General features: G+C 42.9%; 1 protein-coding gene across 1 annotated transcript in view; it reads right to left on the bottom strand.

The window, feature by feature from the left end:
* The window catches only part of LOC147319840 (collagen alpha-6(VI) chain-like), a 49,775-nt gene extending 25,176 nt beyond the window's left edge, over positions 1-24,599 (bottom strand). The window contains exons 1-16 of the mRNA XM_086312629.1: positions 24,490-24,599; positions 19,334-19,921; positions 17,865-18,422; positions 14,359-14,973; positions 13,475-14,032; positions 12,695-13,240; positions 11,852-12,424; positions 9,536-10,093; positions 5,743-6,101; positions 5,012-5,090; positions 4,151-4,293; positions 3,571-3,663; positions 2,909-2,962; positions 2,295-2,366; positions 469-495; positions 318-362 (exon numbers count right to left, since the gene is read on the bottom strand). Coding sequence (XP_086168755.1) covers positions 318-362; positions 469-495; positions 2,295-2,366; positions 2,909-2,962; positions 3,571-3,663; positions 4,151-4,293; positions 5,012-5,090; positions 5,743-6,101; positions 9,536-10,093; positions 11,852-12,424; positions 12,695-13,240; positions 13,475-14,032; positions 14,359-14,973; positions 17,865-18,422; positions 19,334-19,921; positions 24,490-24,568 — 4,947 coding nt within the window. The 5' untranslated portion in view covers positions 24,569-24,599. The remainder of the gene's footprint in view (positions 1-317; positions 363-468; positions 496-2,294; positions 2,367-2,908; positions 2,963-3,570; positions 3,664-4,150; positions 4,294-5,011; positions 5,091-5,742; positions 6,102-9,535; positions 10,094-11,851; positions 12,425-12,694; positions 13,241-13,474; positions 14,033-14,358; positions 14,974-17,864; positions 18,423-19,333; positions 19,922-24,489) is intronic.
* Between the last annotated feature and the right edge of the window lie 603 nt (positions 24,600-25,202).

Below are 25,202 nucleotides of genomic sequence, written 5' to 3'. Positions count from 1 at the left end.
GCCACTCCAGGGCCTCCTTGACTCAAACCAGTGTGTCCACTGGCTTGCAGGTGCCCGACACAGAGTAACGGAGTGCGCGCTGTGCCAGGATTTATACATCAGGGAAACCAAACCCCCCTCTGGCTTCAAGACAGAAGAGCCACCTCATCAGCCCCCCCCGCAGCTGAAGACAGCTTCAACTGTTTGTGTGTTGAAAAATAGTAATTTTCTTGTTTTAACAATAGAAATAATTATTAGTTAGATTACTGGTTAGTGAAAAAGTAACGGTGTTAGCAACGCGTCACTGATCAGAAGGCCTCAGTCACAGATGTTCATACCTGCTCTCCATCGATGCCGTTCAGTCCATCCTCCCCGTCGTCCCCCTGCAGCGTTGGAGCAGAATCAGCTGTTACGTCTCACTGCTCAATCTATGATAAACTGTCACTTCTCCAGTAAATGCAGCAGTGTCAGCAGACCTCAGTCACTCACCTTGTTGCCCGAGAGGCCTCGGTAGCCCTGCAAATACAAACAGCAGATTTAATGGTTAAAGCGCTCATGTTTGACTTTTTCAGCCCGGCTTCACAGGAATCTTTCAGTTATTTGGATTCGATTAAACGTCTGATATATTTAATATTTGTGTGATATATTTATAACAAACTATAAACAAACTTGTCAGGCTGAAGGACATCACGTCTGACACTGTGGTCAGCAGCACAGGAGCACCACAGGGAACTGTGCTGTCCCCTCTTCTCTTCACCCTGTACACCTCTGACTTCTGCTACAACTCTGAATTATGCCACATTCAGAAGTTTGCAGATGACACAGCCATCATGGGGTGTATCTGGGATGATCAGGAAGAGGAGTACAGAAGTCTGGTGAGGAACTTTGTCGCATGGAGTCACACAAACCACCTGCAACTCAACACCTCAAAGACTAAGGAACTGGTTGTGGACTTCGGGAGGTCCAGAGAAGGTCCACTGCCGGTTCAGATAGAGGGGGAGGAGGTGGAGGTGGTCAACAAGTACAAGTACCTCGGGCTGTGGGTGGACAACAAACTGGACTGGTCATGCAACACAGAGCACCTGTATAAAAAAGCCCAAAGCCGACTGTACTTCCTCAGGAGGCTGAGGTCTTTTAACATCTGCAGGAAGCTCCTGAGGATGTTTTACCAGTCAGTGGTTGCTGGAGTACTTTTCTATGCTGTGGTGTGCTGGGGGAGCAGCACAGCAAAGAAGGACTCATGCAGGCTGGAGAAACTGATCAGGAAGGCTAGCTCTGTGGTCGGCATGAAGCTGGACACTCTGGTGACAGTGGCAGAGAAAAGGACACTAAAGAAACTGATGGACATTATGGACAATGCTGGGCATCCTCTGCACACGGCCATTAACAACCAGAAGAGTCTGTTCAGTGACAGGTTGCTTCTCCCCAAGACAAGAACTAACAGACTTAAAAACTCCTTTGTCCCACACGCCATCAGACTGTTTAACTCCTCTCTGGAGGGGAGAGGGAGGGGAAACAGGAGGACAAAGGAGGGGGGAACAACTAAGCTGTAGTGCCTCTGCACCTCACTGTGCAATACCTTTGTTAATAGTCAACGGTGCAATAGACTCCATACTTGAAATGTGCAATTCATATCAGAGGACATAGTGGTGGTAGACAAACAGAAGCAGACGGCCGTAGTGATCGACGTAGCGGTTCCGAATGACAGCAATATCAGGAAGAAGGAACACGAGAAGCTGGAGAAATACCAAGGGCTCAGAGAAGAGCTCGAGAGGATGTGGAGGGTGAAGGTGACGGTGGTCCCCGTGGTAATCGGAGCACTAGGTGCGGTGACTCCCAAGCTAGGCGAGTGGCTCCAGCAGATCCCGGGAACAACATCGGAGATCTCTGTCCAGAAGAGCGTAGTCCTGGGAACAGCTAAGATACTGCGCAGGACCCTCAAGCTCCCAGGCCTCTGGTAGAGGACCCGAGCTTGAAGGATAAACCGCCCGCAGGGGCGTGCTGGGTGTTTATATATATATATATATAAATATAATATTCTGTAACTCTGTAACTTCTGTCGGTGCTGTGCTTTTTTGGAAACCGAATTTCCCAGAGGAACCCACCCGAGGGATTAATAAAGTTTTATCTTATCTTATCTCTTGTTTTTCATGATAAGAACAAAAGTTAATGCTAAAAATCAGTCGTCACACAGTCTGACATGAAAAACATCTCCATGAACTCGTCTGTTCGACTGCAGCGTCATTTTCTCCACGTGATGGAGTAATGATCAGACTTCAGCAGTGCTCCTCTCAGAAGTATGACACATCGCGTACCTTCTGTCCTCTGCTTCCAGGACAGCCCCGGATCCCCTGAAGTCCAGGAAGTCCAGGAGGACCGCGCTCGCCCTGCAACACAAAAGCAAAGTCAGCGCACCTGGTTCGAGCTCTCAGTCTGCTTCGTCCTGTAGGTCCATCTTTCAGTTATCAGGTTATATGAATATTATCTCAATAATACATTTGCATTTAAGTAAAATGTAATTGCCAACTGCTTTTAGGTAGCCCCCATAAACAGGAGCAAGCAGCTGGCAATTGTAGGAAAAAAGAACTTTAACAAGAATTTTAAACTTTAACAAGAAGAACACAAACTACAAACTAGAAAATTCAAAATAAATAATTAAAAGCAAAAATTTTTAATGGAAATGAATTCAGGTTTGAAGTTTTTTAATCAGGTTCAAGATCCTTTATTTGTCACATGCATAGTTACACGCAGTGAAACGTGTGCTGACGCGCTGCTCGACTGTGCAAAAGCAGAGAACATTATGTACAAATAACTGAATAAAATAAAACAATCTGGAAATTTTTACATTGAAAATCTGAAAATGTAGATTGTGCGAGTGTCTCATTTACAGCGGAAAGAGCTCGTGGTGGGATGAAGAAGAAGCACTTACACTGACTCCTTCTTCTCCCGGGAAACCCGGATGACCCCGCTCTCCCTCCTCACCCTGTTTATAAAGCAAACAGAACCATCAGAAAGAAAGCAAAGGGCTGGAAAAGCCTTCAGGACACATTTCACAACTAATTAGATTAAGTGGCAGCTGGTCAGTAACGTGATATATTAAAATGATATTTTAGTTATTAGAGTTTATGATATTTGGACAATCGTGTCATGGACACCAGAGCAGCTCCGGCTGCCGTCCACATGAACAGGTTAAAGCTCCATCGTGCAGAGAGGAGCTCGTTTAAAATGGACTGAGGCACAGTGGAAACTGATCTCAGGTCAGACCCATCCATGTGTGGATGGGTCTGTGGGAGAGGGAGCATCCGCCCTGTGGAGCTGGCAGCTGGCACATCTGGACAGGCTCCGTCAGTGCTGAAAGCTATACACAGGTATCAGAGCAGCAGCTGCTCCGTGCAGACGTGTTTTTCATGTTTGAGTGGGATGATGCTAAAGCGCAGAATGCATCTGTTGCATCAGCACGCCTGCAGTCCAGACCTCTGGCCTGCTGCTCAGTTTCATGCAATGATGAATTTTTGCAGTTGAAACGTGAGATATGTTCTCTGTGTTCTATAGTGAAACATTCCTGGTGTAAAGTTGGGGTTTCACACTCACCTTTGCCCCTCGTGGGCCTGGAAGACCACGGGGGCCTTTGTCTCCCCAACATTTGCACATCACTCCGCAGCATTCCCGGGCTGTCACGGTGCTCTGCAGTCAGACGAGGGGGCGAAGGACATACATGAACAATGCACGATCTTTGTGAAGATCTTTAAGAGGCAAACGTCGGTTACTGAACGTTTTGTCTTCAGAGAATCAGGACTCATCAAAATATTACTCGCTATAAACTTTAAGAGGAACGATTATGTCAGCAGGAAAAATGGAAACAGGGAACTGGTCCAATCACAATCCTCCCGTCAGCCGCCTCCTGAATGGCTGATGGGATTATTGTCCCTTTGATTTCTTTGTTGCTTATGTGACTTTTCTTTCAACCTACCCGCATGTTTTGCACTTGGGTCCTCTCATCTCACCTCATGACTCCTTTACTGGTTATTCTGAATAAAATTCACTCACATTTTTTACATTATATGAATAACATGAACGTGGCTCCTTTTTACTCAGACTAAAGATTAAAACTTGCTTTATTTGTCATTTAGAAAAGGTAGAAACGCACTCATGAGCAATGGGACTGACTTACAATCTGTTGGAATATGGTGCTGCCGATGCTCGGCATGCTGATTATGAGCTGATCGGTGTACCCGAATCCGCGGCCAAACTCCACCTTCTGTAGCTGAATGTGGTCAGTGCCCCTGAGAGCCACGGCCAGCAGGGCGCTGACTCCTGCAGACAGGACAACAGACTGGAACGGCGTGGCTTCACAAACACAGTGCACGTACATTTCCACTGGATCTGAATCAAGCAAACTGATTAGGTCTAGAAATATTTAGTAACTTCTCCTCGTAGATTAGATGGATCCAGTCTGATGGTGATCCAAGTGCTTCTTACCCCTCAGCTGTAAAAGGCATTGATGTGAACGCTACAGCTCGAGCTTCAAATTGATATCATAGCTGCTTCTATTAAAATCTTTGATTAGTTTGAATCTCAGTGACCTCAGAGCCACAGCAAGTCTGATGAAGATCTTGCGGATGTAATAACTTGAGAACAAGACGACGTAGGAAATTGATATCTTAGGTGTGTCTCCTCAGAGGCCGAGGGGTTGCACTAGTATTATATTCAGTTCTTTCAGCTCTCTGTCATTCTACACAAACCACTTTTTCCTGGTTGTTTAGGAAAGTTCTTGTGCTTCCGCTTGTTCTGCTCCACGGGACTTCCTCGTAGCCCAGAATTAAAATTAAAGCATGCGTTTTTATGTTTTAGGACACACATGGGACACTAGCCCATACATCTAATGTAATAACTGAAGAATTTGTGTGCTAACATCAGATCAAAGTGCATGGGGATGTCAATTAAGATGAGCAATGAAAAGTAAAGATGACACAATGAGAAAACCAGAAGCAAAGTTGGGAATGAAGTGATCTTAGTAAATGCATGTTTTTACCAGACTCTCGCAGCAGCTTTGATTCCCGCTGTAGGCTCATGACGTTTTCATTGAGTCCATCAGAGAAGATCATCAAGACCTAAACGACAGAGTAAACCACGTCCGACAGTTTAATGTGGATGATGCCTCATGAAGTGGTAATGTTCAGGGCTGAACGATGAAGTCATAGCAGAAGCGCTAAACACTGCAGCTCCTCTAATGTCCACTAGAGGCTCCAGCAGTGAGTCAGTCCCCATATACTCCCGTGTTATAAACAAAGCTCTTTACCATTAGCAGTCTTCATGCTGGGTAACAGTAATTAATGTAATTGAATGTAGTGTCCAGTATTTGGCTACCCAACAGCCACGGCTGCAGTTTATGTGCTAAATTTTAACAAGATGAAAAATAGCACCGTTGCATGTTAACAACACAGGATATCAATTCAGTTACTCGGATAATTTCATGGTGAAAATGAGAACTGAAGGATTCTGAAAGGTCTAAACTAGGGCTGCCAGCGTTAATCTCCTTAAAATGACTTTAACGCCATAACCACATTAAAGCGGCAAATCTCCCTTAGCAAGTTACCGCAGATCACCCCACGGCATCAACGTGTTAGTGCGGTTAGCTCATTAACGTGTTAGCACCGTGCAGCTCACTAGCGCTAGCTCACTAACAGAGATTTGCTGCAGTCATGGTGTTAACATCACTTTAACGAGATTAACGCTGACAGCACTCATCTAAACATGTCTCACCTTGACAGTAGCCTTGGATTTGGTTTTGAACTTCTCCTTGTAGAAATTCAGCAGCTCAGAGTTAAAGTAGGTCGGCTGGGACAACTTCCAGCTCAAGACTTTCTTCAACACGTCTTCACTGAAGTCTGCAAAATTTGTATCATACAAGGCCCTGCCATCACTGTCTACCAAATGGAAGGCGATTTGGGTCTTGACCGGGGACTGGGGGACGCCAGTGCAGCACAAGTTTTCTTCTGTTGAAATATGTGAAATATGATGGACAATCTCTTCCAGGTGTTGGATGTGGTCACTGATCAGCATGTTGTTGGATCCACTCGTGTCAGTAATGTCGAATCCTATTGCAACGTCGATGGTACAATCTGAACATGGGAAGAAAAGCAGGGAAAGGATGTTTGTCTTTGACCTTTTATAGCTAAAGACAGTGACATGTGGACAAGAGGGGCTCACTTATCAAACAACAGGATTAAACAATCAAAGGTACTGATGCTCATGCTGGTACTGCTAACTTTAGCCACATTAGGCAATAGAGTGGATACTGGATGATTTATGTTTACTGTGAATGCAGCACCAGCAACAGTCTTTAAATGATAAGAGGGAAAACATTAGGCATTGTGAGATCATTATGCTATTTTATGCCATATTATGGTTGAAGCTATAAGAATGTGAGAAATGGTCAGGTCACATCTCCCATCCGGATGGTTTATGCTCAAAAGTGTTTGTATGGAATAAAGAGATTGTTGATTGAGCATTTATACACCGAGTGTTGTTCTTCCTTCAGCCCACAGATCAAAAAATTGGAATATTTAACAGCATCTACAATAACAACAGCAGCTCTCGACAAACCAAGCACAAATTACTCAAACCGAAGACTGGGTGTGTTCATACTCGAGGACGTGCATTTCACTTACTAGAGTGGGGTGAATGCACGCAGCAAACCACCACCGGTAGATACTTGCAGGGCTGGACTGGGACAAAAAATCGGCCTGGGCATTTTGACTAGAGACGGGCTCACGAGGTATAGGTAAAGCCATAAAGCCTTTGAATGAAAACAAACACTGTTGTGACAGTGATTCTGGTATATATGTATCAATCTAATAAACCTACACCATCCTCCCTATTCTGGTATTCTAAACAGTACTTAGCTGAAACCAAAAGACTGCTTGGTCAAGTTAACCTCCTGAACCATCTATAACCAAGGGCATAGATTTGGCATAGACGGAAGGGACATGTCCCCACCAATATCCAGCGATTATTGAATTGTCCCCACCAATAATTTGATCTCTTCCAGTAATGAAAAACAAACCCGATTGTCTGTTGCTGTAACAGTAGTTCATGTTTAGAATAACAAATCCCAGCTCACTGACCTGATAGGGGCAATAGTGTGCCTGTATAAGAGGTGCTGGTGTAGTATAACTGAAGTAATGTTGTTAAGTCCTTAAAGTCATATTCTTTTATTGTCATGACTGCATTTGAAGCTATTTTTATTTTTGTATGTTACCTGATTTATATGGAATATGGCTGAAGTGAACTAAAGCCTAAAATACTTAGTCATTTGTTTAATAGTAATTTAACATTATATAATTCACATATAAAACTATGAATTTTAATTTTAAATGGTTTAAAAGCAGGTAGAATAGGCAAGTACATTTCTCCTTTATTTATCAAGAAGCAAAAACAAAAAGGAAAAAAAAAAAGAAACAGGGCAGGGTTGGGTGGTTGAATCATCCGTCCCCCCCAACACCAAAAACAAATCTACAACACATGGTGGAAACCTGAAATCCAGACAGAGAAGACTAGAGATGACTTACATACATTTGACCAGAGATGAGTAATACTTACTTTACTCATTACTTGAAAAAAGTAATCGGGATTACTATTGCAAAAACAGTAATTAGATTACCGTTACTTTCCTGTAGGAACGCTGCGTTACTGCGTTACTAAAACCATAATTTTTTTGCGAGAATGTCTCATGACAGTAAGCGAGTGTGACATTCGTGACAACAGCTGTGTGCAGCGTTTAAAGCGTGGAAGTACTGACCTTACTTTGAGTTTGATTCCATAAAAAGTGACAAAAACATTAGTGTCCGCTGTGCGTGGGAAGAAAACTTCTTTTTACAGCGAAAAAACCCCTAAACTTCCAAACAAGCAACTCGCGGATTCTTCCACTGACCGCGGCACACCTGCACCAGGGTAACCCTCCGCCTGCCCCACTCCTGCTTTACAGGTGAAAATAGAGCAACAGGACCGCTAGTCTTTGACTTTATTTATTTTCTGCTGTGTTTTACTTGCATCTATTTGAAAGACTGAGTGTAAACACAAAAAATATTTTATTTTATGAGCTGGAATGTGCAGAAAATAGGTTTAAATGTTAAACTAATTTCTTCCAGTCAGAGAATGTTGCAGATAATTAAATGTTTGCTTGATGCATAAAGTTAAAAGATTAAAATTAATAAAACAAGTTTTAAAAAGAGACTTTTCCATTTGATTACATTTTGTATGATGGATTATGTAGAAAAAGTAGAATTGGGCTGAAAGATCTATCACTTTATCACCTCTTCAGGCTGTAAATCGTGTTTTTAAAAAGTAACTAAGTAACTAAGTAATTAATTACTTTTGAAAATAAGTAATCAGTAAAGTAATGGGATTATGTTTTTGGGGAGTTACTGATTACCTTTTTCAAGTAACTTGGCCAACACTGCATTTGACATCACATGACTACTTCGATCATAAGATTCAGATAATTATTTAATAAAAACGAGACATTTTAAATGAGAATAAGAAAGAAAAGTACTTCTTTGTGCCCCCCTCTCCCTGTTAATGCCCTACCTGCCCCCCGACAACACTTTGCTAGACCCGCCCCTGCACAGTTACCAGCTGTCAGCTACTTAACTTCAACTCATCCATGTCACCTAAAAGGTAAACCTGTTTCTCCATCACCTGTTCAGCTCTGATGGTTCAGTAAGGACGTCTCCTGGTTTCATCTTCATGTTTCCCTCTCACCACATAACCAAACCGACATCATGACCAGCAGCTTTACAGCTGTGGCTCCAGCAAACATCAGCTGATACTAGAAATTAATATTAAATAAATTCCAACAACAGCTGATCAAGCTTGAACGTGCTGCTGTTGTTTAGCGCAACATCTGCTGGTTTCCTCTTTCTGGCGCAAAGTGGGCGATAAACAAACAAGAGAGCCGATCAGCTGATCATTGATCAGTTTCATGATTGAAGTAGAAACAGGAGAGGGAGGGGGGAGAATGAGAGAAGAAGAGGCAGCTGTGCAGCAAAGACAGAATAACTCCAGCTTTGTGTCTTTTTCATTGTAGCTGAAGTCCGGGACAAATCGCTTCCTTTTCACCTCAGTACCATTTTCTTCTCTTTGTCTACGATAAGATTGCTTTCAGAGTCGTTGCCCAAGCAAGGGGGAGGGTGCATCAACCTTCTTGGCTATAACTGGTCCAGCCCAGAGTCAATCATGACCAATAGGCTACCACCTTTCACTCTATACACCGTTACAAACAAAAATGGCCCATAAAAACGAAAAATCACCATCGGGCAGTTGCCCGGTATGCCCGATGGCCAGTCCAGCTGTGGATACTTGTCCCCTGAACTGTGTGGTGTGAAAGCAGTTGCTGTTATAAATGGTGCCCCACATTACGTCACCATTTAAAATATGGAAATTGGATCTTCTGACTGTCTTGGTTTAGTCTCTCTTTTAAAGGATTCACTCAAAGATTTTCTGTTCGCCTAATTATGAAATTACTAGTCATGTACATCTCTTTTTTCCAACTTACCAATTTTTGGCTCAGTGTCACAGATTTCATCAATGATCTTTGTCTTGATATTTGCCAAGCTGTCGAAGTTCTCGACATCAAAGACCTTCTCTGGTGTGCCAGTGATCTGCAGGAGCTGTAGGTAAAAGACATCTCCAACAGCAATGGCGAATACTGTAACCCCCATTTTCCTGAGCGCTTCTGCGGCATCCTCCACGTCATCATGAGAGTTACCATCTGTGATCAACACCAGGTTCTTGGGAACACCTGTGCGGCCTCCATTTGATTCATGAAAGTAGTCCCTAATGTGATCCAAGGCTTTTCCAAGATTAGTGTTTCCACCGTTATAGTTCATGTTAAGGATATGCTCAATCAGCTTCGTCTTGTCGTTGTACGTGTTAAGGTAAAACTCATGTTTAGGATTATCACTGAACTGTGCAAGTCCGACATGTGCAAACTCTTTTCTGACATTAAAGCTGTCCACCACACTTGCTGTGAAGTCTAACATAATTGTGTGCTGGCTTTGGTTGATGCTGCTCGAGTAATCGAGTAGGAAGACCAAGTCTGTCTGGTTGCAAACTGCCAAAGAAAAAGCAAGAAAGAGACATTTGATGCCATTAATACACAACTGTGCTGTGAATTTAACACTGTGGCATCGTCAGGCTTCCATCAATCAGCCAACCAACAACCTGATGCCATCTTTGGTTAGACTTTTGTATCTATTGTGACACCGGAAGAAGGGTTGACCAAAAAATTAGACATTAATGAAAAACTTGGGAAACATTAAACATACATATATTATATAATTATTATAATATATTAATCAGAATCAGCATACTTTGATTCCTAGGGGAAATTATTTTATATCATATAATATAACAAATGTCCCACGTGTGGGACTAATAAAGGTTATCTTATCTTAATATAATATAATATAATATAATATAATATAATATAATATAATATAATATAATATAATATAATATAATATTATATAATATAATATAATATAATATTATAATTGTCACAGTTTGCCAAGGCAAACTGCGTGGAGTGGATCCAGGTGCAGACATTCTCAAACTCAAACTTAACTGATGATGAACCATTTATTAAAGCAGACAGAACAGTACAAAATAAAAGGGCGAAAACAACACAAACTAAGCAATAACCTAAACTGGGTAAACTCAAAAGGAAACACGAACTATGAAAAACCCTGGCAAACAGAAAACCAAACTCTAAACATTGCAATGATGATGATGAGGATGAGGATGTATGAAAACCTGAACGCAGGACTTGGCATGGGAACAACACAGACGATCCGACAAAGAATGAGAAGGCACAGACTAAATACACACAGGAGGCTAAGAAGAAGTGGGAACACACGGGGAACAGCTGACACACATGAACACAACGACATAACGACATGGAAGAGTAAAACTGAACACGATGAACACAGGAACACAAGACCTCTTCAAAATAAAACAGGAAACATAAGACGCAGACATGACAACCTGAACTTGACAAAGTAAGACAGACATGAAACACATGAAGGGCAAGGGAGACTTAGCAGGGGAGTAAGACACAAGGGGAATCTAATAACAAAGAAGTATAACAACCTAGGCATGAAAAAAAATGAACGTAGAAAACCTGAAGGGCTTAAACTAAAACTCAAAACGCTGGGTCAAAAGACCCTGTGGAGGACCACAAGAGCCACGCGCGTCGAAATAAAGATTTCTGTGCTTCAATAATGAATTGTAGAATAAATTCTGCATTTGTAAATTCATTTTGGAATTCCAATTTAATAAACTGCATTTCAAAATCCATTTCCCTTTCCTGTTCGCTCCGGGATTAGCTGCTGGATTAGCTGCTGGATTAACAACTTCATTTTAAAAATCGTGCGGCTATTCAAATTAGCCACACCGTGGGATGTAAGGAGCTCTCTGATTGGTTGGACAGACCTCTCTGTATGCTCTGTGATTATAAAGGCCTTAAATTCTGTGATATATACTGTCAATGATTTTCACAGAGGTCCTAAAGTACTTAAATCTCTGCTGATAGTCTGGTTGTTTATATTTTCACATGTTTTTGTGTCTGTAGGGCTGTTTGATGACGTTTTGGACTCCACAAATGCAAAATTTATTCTACAATTCATTATTTAAGCACAGAAATCTTTATTTCGATGCTCGTGGCTCTTGTGGTCCTCCATAAGACCCAGGATCGTGACAATAATATAATATAATATATAAAGCAGCTTGAGGTAATTGCTATATAAATAAAACTGAACTGACTCAAAGACAACTAAAGGGAGCATAATAATTCCCTTTGGGACACTCTTACCTCGCTTAGTGGAATTGCAGAACACAGAAGAAATGTTCTGGTACAGAGTTTCCAAATCCTTAAAATTATCGACAAAGAAAACTTTGGATGTGTCACCACCAGCCATGGTCTCCAGCTGGTCCCTCTTTGCGTCCTGCACTCCGATACTGATGACTGTGATCCCATTTTGTCGCAGAGCATCAGATTCTGCTTTCAGTCTGTCAGAGTCTCGAGCTTCTCCATCTGTGATCACCATGAGAATCTGAGGCATTTCTTTCCGACCACCATGTTCAGCGTTGAAGTACGGCAGCGAGTATGCCAAAGCAGCACCTGTGTGGGTGCCTCCGCCTGGTTGTACCAGCTGCTGCAGAGCTTCAAGGACTTTTCCTTTGGAGTAAATTTCATTTAGAGTAAAGCTGGATTTGGGTGTGTCAGAGTAGAGAATGACTCCAAAACGAGTCAGATCTTTACCAACTGTGGTCTGGTTCACAACTGAAGCCATAAAGGTGTGCATACTTTTGAACTGTTCCTTCTTTATGCTTTCAGAACCATCAACCAGAAAAATAATATCAGCCTTTACTGTCTTTTTACAATCTGGATGAAGGAAAAAGAGAGGAGGTTAGCAAAAACAGAACTTTTTGTTGTCACAATAAAAACTAAAATAGCAAAACAAACATTTTAAAAGTCATTTTTATTTTACCAAATCAATCATTAACCATTTGTGCTGAGGTATTAATGGGTTTAATATTTTAAAAACTTTTTGAGTTAATTGACTGAATGATTTAGCACCTCCACAGACTCCACCTTTGGTTGTACCTTTTAGACAGTCACACATCACAGATGGTTTTAAACAGCCTCTCTTACCTTCCTCACAGAACTTCAAGGCCAGCTTGGTCTCTAGTTCCTTCAATGCATCAAAGGTATTCTCAATGAAGACCCTCTGCGATGAGCCACTGATCTCCGACAGTTCCTGCTTGTTAGCCTTATCCACTCCAATGGCATAGATCACCACTCCTTTGGCCCTCAGAGCATGAGCTGGTTCTCTGACGCTATCTTGGGATTTACCGTCTGTTAGAACGACCAACCACTGCTTCATCCAAGGCCGCCCTCCTCTGGCTGCATCAAAATACTGTGAGACTTCTGTGATGGCCCTGCCAGTGCGAGTGCCTTCTTTCATCTGCTCCATAACATCGATGGCGTTTAGCATTCCTTCCAGGTTGTAGTGTGTGGTGAGGTCGAACTCCAGGCGTCTGTTGCTGCTGTACTGCATAAAACCAACATGCACCTTATCCTGTCCAATGTTGGACTTGCTAATGACAGATTTCGTGAAATTTTTCATCTTTTGGAAGTCTTCCTCAGAGATACTCTCAGAACTGTCAGTTAAGAAAAATATGTCGCTTGGTATACAAGCTGTGGATGAAAAACAAATAGAGGTTAGTGTGGTTTTCTCTTTTTACAGTTATTTCCCTACCTAAATCTAGAATTGGCAATTTTGAACATGTGAAAGTCCCATAAAAGAAAGAGGAAATCATGTATACATCTAATCAAGTTTTTGAAATAGTTTATGGTCCTGTTCTCTATCCTCTCCTCTTATTATCTCAATGATGTGTGCTACAAAGCAAAGCCCAACTTAATTTAACTCACTTTCCGAACAGATCTCTCTGATGACGTCATTTTTGATGGTTTTCAGGGCATCAAAATTACTGACAAAAAACTTTCTCTTTGGATCCCCAGCAATCTCATTCAGCTCATTATCATTTGAGGCATTCACCCCGATGGCGTAGATGATGACCCCCTGCGCCCTCAGTTCTTCTGCAGCATCTTTAACTTTATCTTGGGATTCTCCATCAGTGATGGCGATCAGGTACTCGGAGACTTTGTAGCCACGGCTCGTCTTTGCGTTCTGAAAATGTCCTTTCATGGATGACAGTGCTTTTCCTGTGTTTGTTCCACCTCCTTTGTGAAAGATTTCCTTCACAGCCTTTTCCATTGTCTTAGCATCTGAGTGCTGTGTTAGGTCGAACTGTAGAGAGGGGGAATCTGAATATTTAACAAGACCCATGCGAACATGGTCTGGCCCAATACGGAAGGTATGAAGAAACTCAATGATAAACTTCTGCATGTCTGAGAAATCTGCATTTTCAATGCTCCCTGAGTCATCCATCAGGAAGAAAATGTCAGCCAGGTCCTTTTTATCACATGCTGAAGAGAAGAACAAAGAGTTAGATCTTCTCACACAGTCAAAGAAAGCGAGTTTGAACTGAACATTCAGAGTCTGAAATGTTTGAGAAACCATGTTTACACCCAGCATGTTTTACAGGCTGCTTATGAACAACTATAACTTAATAATGGATGAGCGGTTTCTTACTCTTTTTTCTTATCTGGGAAATTTATCAGGTAAGATCCAGTCACCCACCTTGACATACCTCTAACACTAACACAGAGCATTGCATCAATAATGCTACTACAAAAGTTAACATTTCTCAGGGAAAACTAACGGCAACTTATCAGGAAAGCTTAGTTCAAACCTTCTTTAGTCTCTGCATCACTTTCCTTGTCCTGGACCCCGATCTGGAAGATGGTGTTGCACAGGGTTGCCTGCAGAGTTTCTTTCAGGGGTTTCAGCTTGATGAAACTGTCCACAGTAAAAACAAACTTAGACTTGGGGTAAGATGCCATCTCCAGCAGTTCGGCTTTATTGGCGTCTTTGATTCCGACAGCAAAAACTGTGACACCAGCTCGACGGAGAGCGATCGCAGGTTCCTTCACATTATCCTGGGATTCACCGTCTGTGATTACCACCGCTACCTTCGGGACATCCTCCCTGCTGCCCTTTTTTTCAGTGAAGATGTTTTTCAGGGTGAAGTGTAGGGCAGCTCCAGTGTGTCTATCACCTTGACGGTAAGGCAGGAAGCTGATGAACTGCAGAATGTCTGCCTTGTCTCTGAATGAGTTGAGGGAGATGTGTGCAGTCGACACGTTGTTGTATGTAACAATGCCTACTCGGATTTTAAATGGACCAGTTTCCAGGCTGCTGATGACCGAGCGCAGGAAGTCACGTATCAGCCTGAAGTTTTCCTCTCCAATGCTTCCAGACTCATCAACAATGAACACAATGTCTGCCTGGTTAGCCGTTTTGCAATCTGTGAAAGGAGCAGACTCAGTTTAGTCAACCCAACTGAAACTGTATGTGATGTGAATCTGAAGCCTAGACTGTCACATGTACCCCAATCAGAAAACATGGGTGAATAAGGAAGTGCGGCTTCTACTAAAGGCACGTACCAATACCGTCAGATCAGGGGACGCTCAGACCTACAGTACGTCCAGGAATGACCTGAAGAGGGGCACCAAGAAGGCGAAGCACAGCTACAATCCGAAGAACACTTTGTCAGCTCTGACTCACAACATATGTGGATGGGCATTCAGGCCATGTCTGACTACAAGCCCAGCAATTCCACACAGACAGCCATGGATTTGTCCTTCCTCAATGAGCTAAATGACTTCTATGCTCGTTTTGTTAATGACAACAAAGAAAAAGAAACCCTACCCCCTGATGACAGCATTTCAGGACGTGTGCTTTGAGCATGTGCAGAGCAGCTTGCAGGGCTCTTCACAGACATCTTTAACCTGTCGCTTGCCCAGGCAGACATGCCAGCGTGCTTCAAGACCATCTTCATCGTGTCAGTGCTAAAACACTCATCACCAACTAGCCTGAACCACTATCGCCCTGTTGCTCTCACGCCCATAGTTATGAAGTGCTTTGAGCAACTGGTCCTGGCACACCTCAAGGCATGCTTGCTCCCCACACTGGATCCTCACCAATTTGCCAATCGAAGCAACAGGAGTACAGAGGATGCTGTACCCACAGCGCTGTGTACTCTCACACCTGGACAACAAAAATACTTATCCAAGAATGCTGTTTATTGACTTCAGCTCAGCATTCAGTACAGTTATTCCCTCCAAGCTGATCACCAAACTTGTGGATCTTGGAATCAGCAGCTCCACCTGTACCTGGATCATGGACTTTCTGACCAACAGACCCCAGCATGTTAGGTCAGGGTATAACTGCTCTGCTGTGTGCCGAGCCCGTTCCTCTGACTGCAGACCTAGGTGAGTCTGCTACAGTGAAGAACTAAAGCTGTGTGGTGCTGACAATAACCTGTTCCTGAGTACCAGCAAAACCAAAGAGCTCATTGTGGACTTCAGGAGAGAGGAGACAGACACCCATGTCCCCATCTACATAAATGGCACAGCTGTTGACCGGGTGTCTGGCTTCAAGTTCTTGGGGACCCACATCTCTGAGAATCTGTCCTGTTCAACTACAACCTCCAGCCTGGTCAAGAAGGCCCATCAGTGCCTCTTTTTCTTGAGGACACTGAAGAAAAAACACCTGTCTGCTGTCATACTGAGTAACTTCCACCACTGAGTGATAGAGAGCATCCTGTCCAACTGTGTCACAGTGTGCTGTGGGAATTGCTCTGTTGCTGACAACAAGGCACTGCAGCAGGTGGTGAAAGCTGCACAATGCATCACAGGGACTCCACTTCCTGCCACTGAGGATGTCCACAAGACGAGGTATCTATGCCGAGCACGCATCATTCTCAGGGACTCCTCTCATCCTGCCAATCAACTCTTCCAGCTCCTGTCCTCCACAAGGCGCTACAGGAGCCTTCAGACTAAAACCAGCAGGTGAAGGCTTGATGCTGGTTTTAGTCTGGAAAGACTAAAAGAATAATTTGTCCTCTCAGCCGCAAAAGAATCCGGGTCACAGGCACCAATTATTAAATTCTGTTCTTTTGAATTCTTTTGGCGACAAAGAAAGACTTACGACTCAGAGTGGTCAAGTTCGAAAAATGATCTCTATTGTATATTTCTGGAAATGGAGACCTGTCACACGAACACACACGCTTAGGTCTGAAAGCATTACAAGCCAGCATGGTTATGTAGTTCTGCTGCACGTCACACACACACTCAGTTTACTTAGTTCCGCTTTTTCTATACTTCCTGTTTTCTGCACAAGACGTGCAGTCTACCCTGTGACTTTTGGCCTACAGTCTAACTCACAGGGGCGTTTTCCTGCACTGGACTCTATAAAACAATATAAACAGAAAATAAGCATTTAGAATATATATTTATATCGTAAAATTAGGAAGAGCTTCTTCCCCACAGCTGTCACCCTACTGAACTCAGTCCGCCGCTGAGCCTTTCCATCCACACTCACTTAAACCTCTACACTCCACCTTCCTCCTATCCTTCCCACTGATAATTTCATTCTCAACATTCACCATATGCTTACATTGGTTACTGCTACAGTTTGGGACACTGACATAGAATAGTCTCTGGTATAGTGAGTACACTGTTCACTATTATAGTCTTCTCCCACTGCTGTAGATATACTCATACCACTCTGTAGATCAGTTTACCTCAAATCTGTCATAACTATTTCCATCTTTTATCCTACACATATCTGTATATAATCTGCTCCTATTGCACTTACTGCTTTTGCATTTCTGATTAGATGCAAACTGTGCTTCGTTTTCCTGTGTAATGATAATAACGTTGAATCCTGATAATGCTGCAGGCAGATTTCAGGCATGATTGAGTTTCACTCAAACAAAGCATAAAACCTAAGCAAAATATTAAAATGTTAGCCTCATGAATAAAAGAACAGAAATGGGGGATTTCCTTCCTTCATTGAGTCTTTTTATGGTCTACTGTGACATGCGAGTGAAAAGGCTAGGCTGACATGTTCCAGATCCAGGTTTTTGTACACCTGGATCACAGTTGATAGTAACGGGTCTTAAACTACAGTGAACGGCTATTTAGTTTTAAAAGAGCAAAGGTACGTTGAAAAAAAAACCCTCAGATGATTGTGTGGAGACTTTCTGCATCGTTAGTTGGGATGATCTGACTGCTTCCTCTGGAAAACTCTGGCTTACTTATAATAAACCATCGTTGCATTTATAGCTGCTTCAGAAACACTGCTGTGTAGTTACTGATGATGATGATGATGAACTGATGGCGGCTTTCTCACCTTCAGTGACAGTCTCCACTCTCCGGGCCGTGAGCAGGTCAATCAGCAGAGTTACTCTTGAAGAATCAAAGATATAGCCAGGGCTGGCAAAGCGGTACAGAGCAGCCTTTGTCGCACCTGCGTCCATCCCCACAATAATTACCCCCTCGTCTTTCAGATTTTCAGCAGACCAAAACACAGGATCATCCGAGTCTTTTCCAGCCACTACAACCAAATACTGTGGGGTTCCCTGTTGTGCGCGGCCTCCTGCCTCAGCAGTGAAGAAGTTCTCTTTAGCGTAGGACAGAGCTTGTCCAAGATTTTGTGGTTGGCCTGTTTGTGAACGCAGTCGGAAACGTCGAGCAGCGGTCACGATCTGCTGCTTGGTTTGATAAGTGTTGAGACGAAAGTCAACTTTGACGTCCTGACCGTACTGGGCCAAGCCGACACGGTAACCAGACGCTCCAACTTCCAGTCGATTCAACAGTCTGGAAAGCTCATTTCTAAACAGGGTAAACTGATTGGAAGCTATTCCACTGTCCACCAGGAAGAAAACATCTGCAAACCTGTCGACCAAAGCTGAGGAAGACAGAAGCAAAAGTGTTTTAGTACAAGTTCATGTTCAGTATACAACAAGCCTAGCGCTCATGTGATCTACTACCTGTCATGAACTGGCTGTGCGCAGGCTGGAGAGGACCCAAATGCGAACTCTCGGAAGAGAGGACGTGAACTCAAAATATAACTTTATTTTCTGAACGGAAAAAGGCAATACAAAACTAAACTGGGAAATTCTACTAATACTAGACCCAGGAAAACAGGGAGAGGCACACAACCATGAGGGAGGATGTGACATGGAACTGAGGGAGACGCTGACATAATTACACAGAAGACAGCGAGGGACGTGGGAGCACACGGGGAACACAGCTGAGACCAATATTCATAACAAGACAGGGGAAGAGCGAACAGAGCATGACGTACAGCGACAGGAGACCATCAATGTAAAACGGGAAGCACACAGAGACGCAGACTGGAGGGGCGAGAGAGCACAGAGGAGCACGAGAGAGAGAGGACAAGACGAGCTGGGGAACATAGGAAAACATGACAAAATCAAACAAGGAGAAACACGGCGCAAGCACTCATACAACTAAATGAATATACACAGAAGGAGACACAGGAGTCAAGACACGAGGGGAATCTAAAAGGTTAAACAGAACAACCTAGGTTCTATAGAATAAACACAAGGAACCTAAAACATAAATAATAACACCAAATGACGAAAAACGCAAGTGAACACAAAACACTGGGTCAACAGACCCAGGACCATGACACCACCTCACAGTGCTCAGAGGCACAGCTGAGGATGGACCAAGCAAAATGTGCATTTTCAGCTTTCTGTTGATTCTTGTGTCAAAACTGTATTCAGGTGCTTCTTAGATATAATTAATCGTGCAATAAAGAGATCACTGTATCAACCAATCAGCTTTCTTTACCTAGCGTCTGATCCTCCAGACTGAGACAGACCGTTTTCAGCAGGTTGTTGGTCTGGTCCTGGAGCTTCTGGTAGCTGACAGTGGTGAGGACGAAGCGCTCCGAGGGCCAGTTAGCGATGGTTATAAGCTGTGTCCTGCTGAATTCTCCGACCCCGATGGCGAACACGATGACACCGTGCTGCCTCAGTCTCCTGGCAGGTTCCAATACGTCATCTGTTGATTTGCCATCTGTGATGACCACAGCAATCTGAGGCACACGGCGCTCGGCTCGGCTGCCGGCCTCTTTGGTGAAGTACTCCGTCCGGAGGAAGTCTATGGCTTTTCCGGTTTTTGTGCCGCCTCCTCGGTGGGCAAGGTTTTGCACTGCAGCCAGCAGGGAATTCTTGTCCCTGTGATCCGTCAGCTGGAACTCTGGATAAGGATCATCGCTGTACTGCACCAAACCGATCTGAACCTTGTCGGGGTCGATTTCAAAGCCCTGGATGGTTTTGCGGAGAAATGTGCGGATCTCCTGAAAGCTTTTATCATTGATGCTGGACGAGCCATCAACTAGGAAGACGATGTCACCGACGGTGACGTTTTCACACTCTGGATAGCAGCAAAAGAAAATCAGTGTTCATACACAAGTATTACAGGGAGATGACACACAGTCCCAGAATAACATTATCAACTGTAGAATAAGGAGGGGAGGTTTTTCTCATTATCATTTAATATTTTAATATGGCATTATTAGTTCATTAGAAGTATATAACTAGGGTTGCAAAATTCCCGGAATTTTCAAAGATGGAATCTTTCCATGGGAATTAACGGGAATTTATGGGAATAAACGGGAATTAATGGGAATTTATGGGAATAAACGGGAATTAACGGGAATTTATGGGAATAAACGGGAATTTTCAAAATTGAAGGTTGGCTCTTCTTAGGGAACTTAAATATAGTTGAGCAAAGTATATTTTAGCATAATATTGACAAAAACAAACAAATGCAATTCAAATACACTTGAATATCCATGCCATTCCTTAATCACATGTACAGAGCACAAGCTTGCTGCATGGCTATTGAGACCACCTACTGGCACTGTGCATGCCTCCATCACATGTACACATGGACCACACTTTTGAGCCTGAAGGACAAAGAGTATTAAAGGCACACATTTGAGCCTGTGGACTTAACAAGTGAGGTAAGTTTTGATGATATTATGGGAAAATATATTCATTAAATGTTTAAATTGTGAATATCACATAAAATGTATTAATCTGGTAGATAGCAATCTGATAAGATGCTAAATAAAATGCTAGCATCTGATAAGATGCTAAATAAAATGCTAGCATCTGTTAGATGCTAAATAAAATGCTAGCATCTGTTAGATGCTAAATAAAATGCTAGCATCTGTTAGATGCTAAATAAGCCATAGCTAGTATAACATAAAGAAGATGCTAGCTTCCTCATTTGGTTGTTTTGTTTTGAAGATCATTCCAGTTGTTTAGCTAGCCTTACTATTTATATCTGTTTATTATCATATTGCAATTGTATTATTACGATCTCTTGCATTGCATTAGCATTTTTACAAGCTCTTGTTTTATTTTACAGAAAAATGCCACGTGCGCTATCTGATGTGTGGAGACATTTTACACCAGCTAATGTACAAGGGAAATCTGTATATATGTGTAAGTATTGTGATAAGACGTACGTGAAGAATGCCACAAAAATGCAGCAGCACATTGCAAAGTGCAAAAAAATTCCTCAAGGCCCAACACATGCAGCAGCCAGGAGTTCCACTCAAGGGGAAAATGAATCTGTTTCAGCTGTATCAGAGTCAGATACCCACTCATCAGCTCCTGGTCCCTCTGGCATCAGAGGATTCTTTGATTTTATGGATGACACTAGTCAGAAAAACGCAGATGAGTGTTTCGCTCGTGCAATCTATGCAACTGGCTCACCCCTGATGCTGACATCCAATGTGTACTGGAAGAGATTTTTGAATGTTCTCCGACCAGCATACATTCCCCCAACCAGACATGCATTGTCTACTCATCTACTGGAAGAGTTCAGTCGAGTTCAAGCAAAGGTGAAACAGACCATTGACCAAGCTGACTGTATTTCAGTCATCACTGATGGATGGTCCAATATCAGGGGACAAGGAATTATTAACTACATAATCACCACTCCTCAGCCTGTGTTCTACAAGAGTGTAGACACAAAGGAAAACGGACACACAGGCCAATACATTGCAGATGAGCTAAAAGTGATCATCAATGACCTTGGACCAGATAAAGTTTTTGCACTGGTCACTGACAATGCAGCCAACATGAAGGTTGCCTGGGCACATGTGGAGGAGACCTACCCTCATATAACTACTATTGGCTGTGCAGCCCATACACTAAACCTTCTCCTAAAAGACATAATGGCACTAAAAACAATGGACACTCTGAATAAGAGAGTGAAGCAAGTTCTGAAATATGTTAAAGGCAAACAAGTAACTTCCGCTACATTTCTGTCAAAGCAAAAGGAAAAGAACAAGAGTACTACACTGAAGCTTCCCAGCATAACGCGATGGGGTGGTGTTGTTATCATGTTTGACAGCCTTCTGGAGGGAAAGGAGTCTCTGCAAGAGATGGCCATATCCCAGTCTGTAGGCATCGACAGTGACATCAAGAAGGTCATCTTGGATGATGTGTTCTGGGAAAGAGTATCTAGCAGTCAGAAAATCCTCAAACCTATTGCAGCAGCAATAGCGAAGATAGATGGGGATGGTGCCATCTTGTCAGATGTCCAGTGCCTTTTTGCAGAACTCAAAGAAGAAATCCAGACAATTCTGCCCACTTCCCTACTACTGAAAGCAGAGGAAACGGCTGTGGTCAAGTCATTGGAACAGCGGAGGGAGTTCTGCATGAAGCCAGTGCATGCAGCAGCATACATGCTGGACCCCAAATATGACAAGGGCATACTTTCCGGGGAAGAGATCAACGGTGCCTATGCGGTCATTACAGCCATGTCTGACCACCTGGGTCTCGATAAAGGCAAACTTCTAGGCAGTTTGGCAAAGTATCGAACAAAGCAAGGCCTTTGGAAAGGGGATGGAATATGGCAGTCATGCCAGCACATATCTGCAGCCACCTGGTGGAAGGGACTATGTGAATCTGAGGCCCTTGCACCTGTAGCCTCCATCCTCCTCCAAATCCCACCATCATCAGCCGCCTCCGAGCGCAACTGGTCACTGTTTGGCAACACCCACACAAAGGTTCGCAACAGGCTCACAAATGTGAGAGTGGAAAAGCTGGTCGGCATTCGGGCAAACCTACGGCTCTTTGAGCCTGACACAGAGCCATCCTCAACAAGGCTGGAAAGTGACACTGAAGAGGAAGACTCAGAGTTGGATGCTGAGGAAGTGGACATGTTGTTGGATGATGATGAGGTCCAGGAAGAGTCTATTGACTGAGCAAAAATGAGAAAAGAGGATTGCTTGAAGGAAGATTTGCATGTTTAATGGGGCGTTTTGGAGGATAAGTGGCATTTTTCATTTAACCTTTTGAATGGGACTTTGTGGAGATTTTTGGACAGGGGGCATTTTTGAATGAGCGGGGTTAGGGGATGGTAATATTGAACTCAACATTTCTGTTTTTATTCATCCATGAAACAAGTTATTGAAACGTGTTCTATTCTACTGTACTTACAAATAAATCTGTTTAAATATCTGTTGAAAACATTTTGCATGGAGGTTTTCTTATGATTTCTGTTTATATTTATGCTTGGAAATAATATATTCCCAGTTAGTTCTCCTAAATTCCCATTAATTTCCATAATTCCCATTATTTCCATGGACAGTTTCCAATATGGAATATTTCCAAAATTCCCAAGCTTAACTTACCATGGAAATTTACCGGAAACTTTTCGGAAATTTACCGGAAATTTTCCGCCCCTTTGCAACCCTATATATAACCAGCTTTGCATTAAGCATGAATTGAAGTTTTTGATCTTACATTATTCTTTGCATTACAGTGATGGTGATAACTTTAGTTTGATCTTTTCTTACAGGTACCAGAATAATAACATGATTTTCCATTGCAGATGTAACCATGATCATTCCATACACATTGCAGTTTGTTGCTTATTCTAGAGTTGTGCTCAAGGTAATTAAAGGTTAAAAGCTACAGCCAGCGCGAGTCTGGCTGATCTATGGAGGGCAAAGGCTTTGAGCTTGGAAGGCCGCACGCGCTTACACAGCACTTATAAGATGTTATTCTTGGTGATTTTGTGCTTAGTCATGTTTTAATATGTTTTAAGTAGAAGTAGCTGATCCAGCAATATTCATTTAATATTATATACTTGATTTAGAGCAATACACACTGATGGTCTTAATAAATGAAAGAGTCCTTGTAGCTGCCATGTTGTGTCTTAGCAGGGTACAGACGGTTCCAGGAGACGGGGGCAGTTAGCGTCTGCCCTCGGGAAGGAGACAATGTTATTCTTTGTGTTAAATAAAATTGTCAACATTGATTGTATTACACCTGTCACTACGCATGAGGGGGCGTTCTAATACCCTGATTTCATAAAACTATGGTGATGTGTTTTTTGAGATGAGATCTGAGACTGTCTGCATACAGTGTCCATCTCCCACGTGTGTGATCATTAAATCATCGTTTGACTCAACCCGACCGGACCAGTGTTGTTATTGTGGGTTTTTCCTCTGGTGTCCATCCCCAATATTTTGAACCTTAACACAACTAAGCTCCATTAATTGTGATGAACTCATGAAACAAATGTTCTGTCTCCTGTTCTCTACTATTAATCCCACTAACCCTCTACGGCACACGCTATGAGCTCACCGAGGAATCAAATAGTCATGATTTGTTTTTGGTTTTTTGCTGCTTACTATTGGATGCTATACCATTGTGAAAAACGGAAAAATATCACACTTTAATGGAGTAAACAGAAATATATCAGCAGAAAAATGAATTAAATTGGTGTCTCAATTCCTTTAGAAAGGATAAAATAGACTTTTTAGTCTGGAAGCAACACCGTGCCCCTGATAGTTAACAGTTTGTCTTTGAAAGCAATCACATGAAATGTACAAAAGCACATGAGCACCTGGATTATCCTGTATCTAAACTCAGGTTTCAAAGACACAGCCCGGCATGCTGCGTTCAAGTACCGACCTCTGACTGTCTGAGCAGCGACGCCACAGAAGAGTGCCGCCGTGATGAGGCTGAAGAGAAGACCTGCCCTCCCCGTCATGTTGGGACCGCTCACGTAGTTCTCTCCTCCTACACCAGCAACAAGACGGAAAGAGTGCCAACAACATTGTAGACATTATAAATTACGTGAACTTGCTTTCACGCATAATGACGTGACTTTATTTTTTAATCAGTTCATTTCACGAAGTCTAGTCGTTTGTCCAGATGAAGCTTTGCAAACCTAAGCCGTGCTGCCGTGCTGCCGTGCACGTTTTTGGAGCGAACGTTCTCCTGTGACTCTGCCCACGGGCGGATCTACAGGGCTAGCATGGGCTGGCATGTGCCTCCCTAAAATAATAATAAGCTAGCATTAACACTTTGAGCCTAGCTACAATTAACAGTTAATGTGAACTCTAAAACAGAACATATTACATAGTGAGCCCCTCCCCCCCACCCCTCCACCAATGAAATGGTTCCTCCTGTAGCTCGGGACCAACTTTACATCTTTATGTGAGTAACAGCCGATGCTTGTGGTTGTCCCAGAGCGCATTTGAATCAACACCGTGGGCATTTCCAGATTTCACACACGAGGTTTATTGTTCCAGTCTGGAAATGGAATGAAGGTTATTGCTGTTAATGCCGGCGCCTCCAAATCACATGACCGATGTATAGGCTTTGGAGCGTGATGTCACGGG

The sequence above is a fragment of the Aulonocara sp. 'chitande type north' Nkhata Bay genome, linkage group LG11 (genome assembly GCF_057382095.1).
Source record: "Aulonocara sp. 'chitande type north' Nkhata Bay isolate Kocher_YH1m ecotype deep benthic linkage group LG11, A_spYH_male_GT1.1, whole genome shotgun sequence".
NCBI classification, from domain to species: Eukaryota; Metazoa; Chordata; class Actinopteri; order Cichliformes; family Cichlidae; genus Aulonocara; species Aulonocara sp. 'chitande type north' Nkhata Bay.
This window is presented reverse-complemented; position numbering and strand designations above follow the sequence as displayed.